Here is a 3,962-nt window from a genome sequence, read left to right on the forward strand (position 1 = left end):
TTCTCTTCTTCAGTATCAAGACCATTAACGGCTGAATCTGGCATTTCAGCGCTGGTGCTAAACCCTGCACACACCACGTCTGGGTCAAACACTTACTATTGCTTTGGATTCAAATTCTGTTTCTTCGCTTTACTGAGCTTGTCTGGTGTATTAGAACCCATGACCTGCTCTCAAAAAGCACACACCCCGCTGTCTAGTCGTCCTCTCGGTTGGCAAGAGCAAACGAGCCCAGAGGTACTGAATCCACAGTAATCACGCATTTGACCCTGGTCTAGCGCCTGTGGGCGACGTGGCTCAGGCAGTAAGAGCAGTCGTCTGGCAGTCGGAGGGTTGCCGGTTCGATCCCCCACCCGGGCTGTGTCGAAGTGTCCCTGAGCAAGACACCTAACCCCCAAATGACGAGCTGGTCGGCGCCTTGCATGGCAGCCAATCGCCGTCGGTGTGTGAGTGTGTGTATGAATGGGTGAATGGAGAAGCATCAACTGTGCTTTGGATAAAGGCGCTATATAAATGCCAACCATTTACCATTTACACGGGCCCTTATCTGATCGGGTCGGGGTCCTGTCCTGGACTTTCCATGACCAGGGTCTGGGCCTCCTGCCTTTAACTCTGAATTCAGAGGCATGTTTAACTGAGAGCGTTTTCTCTTCTCCTCTACACAGCACACTATCCGCGCCCCCAAAGCGGGCGTCATCAAAAAGGTCTTCTTCAAAGAGGGGTCCCAGGCCAACCGGCACGCTGCTCTCGTCGAGCTGGAGGAAGAGGAGGAGGAGGAAGAGGAGGCCAGCAAAGAGTAACTCTGATGGCTGTCAGACTGACTGTAGGAACATAACTCCAGACTGACGTGGACTGTAGGAATGGTTTAATGCTGTGAACAGCACAGGTGTTAAAACTGTAGATGGAGCTTTTTCATGCTCTGACTGAACACTACCACTACCACTACGACTGTTCTCCCTGGTTGCCTTGGAGATTTGAGTTGGCCGCCATAATTATTTTTATTTTTATTTTTTTTGTGGCAAAGCAATACATTTCACCAGGACCAGAAATCTTCATAATATTCTAATATTCTATAATATTCCTGGAATGTGAAGTGAAGGTCTTTAGATTGAGGGGTTTTTGTTTCTTTCTTCCTCCTCTCCTCTCAACTGATTTACTGGCTCCCTCTGCCTTGTGTTCAGCTGAGGTTTCCATGGTAACTTTTTTTTTTTTTTTTTTTTTTCTTCATTTATTCTTTTTCCTGTCTTTCTTGCTCAGCTGAAATGGTCAGCTGACTGAAGAAAGGGGTTCTGTGGGGTTTGTGGCACACCGTCTCCACTGGGCATGCTCAGACCCTGGGTTCCTGAGACCACACTGAGCATGCTCAGAACCTGGGCTCCTGAGACCACACTGAGCATGCTCAGAACCTGGGCTCCTGAGACCACACTGAGCATGCTCAGAACCTGGGCTCCTGAGACCACACTGAGCATGCTCAGAACCTGGGCTCCTGAGACCACACTGAGCATGCTCAGAACCTGGGCTCCTGAGACCACACTGAGCATGCTCAGAACCTGGGCTCCTGAGACCACACTGAGCATGCTCAGAACCTGGGTTCCTGAGACCACACTGAGCATGCTCAGACCCTGGGTTCCTGAGACCACACTGAGCATGCTCAGAACCTGGGCTCCTGAGACCACACTGAGCATGCTCAGAACCTGGGCTCCTGAGACCACACTGAGCATGCTCAGAACCTGGGCTCCTGAGACCACACTGAGCATGCTCAGAACCTGGGCTCCTGAGACCACACTGAGCATGCTCAGAACCTGGGCTCCTGAGACCTCAGTGGGCATGCTCAGAACCTACACACTTGACCACTAGGCTAAGCCATGTTAAAAAAATGAACCAACAGTGATCAAATTCAAACCCGATTCAGCGCATTGAAATCATGTAAGCTTTCTGTGTAGAAGAACAGAAGCTGTTGCATAGGTCAACTTTTTGAAAAAGATAAAAAAAATCCTAGTATTGGATTGAAAAAAAAGAAATGTTGGTAGGAAATGTTAAATGTGTGAAACCAGGCTGAGTCCTGGTGATGCCTTAATGCACTTACTGCTGTACCGACCGGAGACGTTCCTTCTTTGAGCATTTTCTTTCCCCTTCTTTATGTACTGAGCTCTACCTTTTCTCCCCAAGAATACGAGGATGAACGGGGCATTCTCTGTTTTGTATTTGAACTCCGAGTTCTGGTGTATTTAATAAAGAGATCTTCCAACTTGAAAATCACAACTGTGGGGAGAGATTCTTTCTTGTGCGTGAAAGCAATTCATGTCCGTTTTGCGGAGTAAATGTGCATCTCAAATGCAGGACGAGGGTTTACAACCTTGCCTTGCTGGAACACCATGCATACATCCACACAGGTTTGGGATTATTTATAAAATATTATAGAATAGAATAGAATAGAATAGAAAGCCTTTATTGTCATTATACAATGTACAACGAGATTACAATGAGCTTCACCTTAAACAGACAGCAACAACACTCAGTGACGAACAACATCATACCAGTAAAGTATTGCAGGTATCTATAAATCTAAATATAAATGTGAAAATATGAATATATTGCATTGTTATTATTTGTGAAGTAACCCTACTCAGAATAGTGCTATATATTGGTCTGAAGATCATTGTGGTGGAAAAGGTAACTGTCCTCATGGTACAATAAATCCCATGATTAGTTTTTTGGCACATCGGGCGAGTGTGCGAGTCTTTTCTTCATTTGTTCCATGATGACTCGGGTGCCATCACTGAGCGGTCTGCGTGTTTCACATTCTGTGTCGCGGTGAAGTCCCTTCAGCAGGTTTATGTAATCTTGACGAGTCTTCCGCCCCGCATGCCGACGCTGAGGAGGATTTTGGGGGGCGGAGGGGTGCACAGGTCCTCGGGGTAGCAGTGGGTCCTGTACTTCCAGGGGAGGGGCTTTGGGCTGTGGGGGGGGTCGGCAGGGCGGTGCTGTGCTTTTCTTTCGGGAGGTGATTCCAGTCCTGTTGTTTTAGGAGATGAAACTGTCCATTCAGAAAGTGATCCTGGTCCGATCATTTCAGAAGATGAATCTGGTTCTGTCCATTCAGAAAGTGACTCTGGTCCTATCGTTTGGGGGATCGATTCCGGTCCGACTATTTCAGGAGCGAACTCTGTTCCTGTTTCAGGACTTGATTCTGGTTCTGTTGTTTCAGGACTTGATTCCGGTCCTGTTGTTTCAGGACTTGATTCTGGTTCTATTGTTTCAGGACTTGATTCCGGTCCTGTTGTTTCAGGACTTGATTCCGGTCCTGTTGTTTCAGGACTTAATTCTGGTCCTGTCCTTTGGGAAGAAGATTCAGATCTTGTCCTGATCCTGGTGTATGTGGGCAGGGGGACTCCTGAGCCTTTGGGGTGTCGCTCCTCTGCCGGGGGGGGACGGGACCGAGTGGATTCGCTCGCATCGTTCCTCGACCCTTCACCCCGAGGTAGGGAGAGCATTCTGCTGATTGGCCTCTCCCGGGCAGGGGGGCGGGGCCGATGCAGGCTGTCACTCAGGCCCAGTTTGGTGAAGCGAGACCTCAGCAACTGGAAGCGGGAGGGGTGTGGCTGGGAAGGACGGCCCGCCCCCTTACCCCTCCCCCTCCCCCGCCCCCTCTCCTTCCCCACTTCCCTCCCCGCCCCCGCGCTGTCCTGCCAGCCGGCCACGCCCCCCACCAGGAGCGCCGTGTAGTTCAGGAGGGCGTTGATCTCATCATTCGTCCGCTTGCAGGACAGCCGCTTTACTGCCTGCCACAACTCCGCAGGGAATCTGCCGGGACTTTTAGGACTTTTAGGATCGTTGCCGGAACATCGACGGTCATCATCAGAACCTGCGGCATCATCGCCCGGTTTTGGCCTAAAGGAGAGAATGGAAAGATCTGGGTAAAATATGTAATATGTTTTGGATTCAAATACTTTTTTGTGCTCGAT

General features: G+C 49.4%; 1 protein-coding gene across 1 annotated transcript in view; it reads left to right on the forward strand.

Annotated features, from left to right (window-relative positions):
* The window catches only part of mccc1 (methylcrotonyl-CoA carboxylase subunit), a 13,543-nt gene extending 11,284 nt beyond the window's left edge, over window positions 1–2,259 (forward strand). The window contains exon 19 of the mRNA XM_061239274.1: window positions 663–2,259. Within this exon, the coding sequence (XP_061095258.1) occupies window positions 663–797 (135 nt within the window). The 3' untranslated portion in view covers window positions 798–2,259. The remainder of the gene's footprint in view (window positions 1–662) is intronic.
* The last annotated feature ends 1,703 nt before the right edge of the window (window positions 2,260–3,962 follow it).

Source organism: Conger conger, chromosome 4 (genome assembly GCF_963514075.1).
Source record: "Conger conger chromosome 4, fConCon1.1, whole genome shotgun sequence".
In the NCBI taxonomy this organism is placed as follows: domain Eukaryota; kingdom Metazoa; phylum Chordata; class Actinopteri; order Anguilliformes; family Congridae; genus Conger; species Conger conger.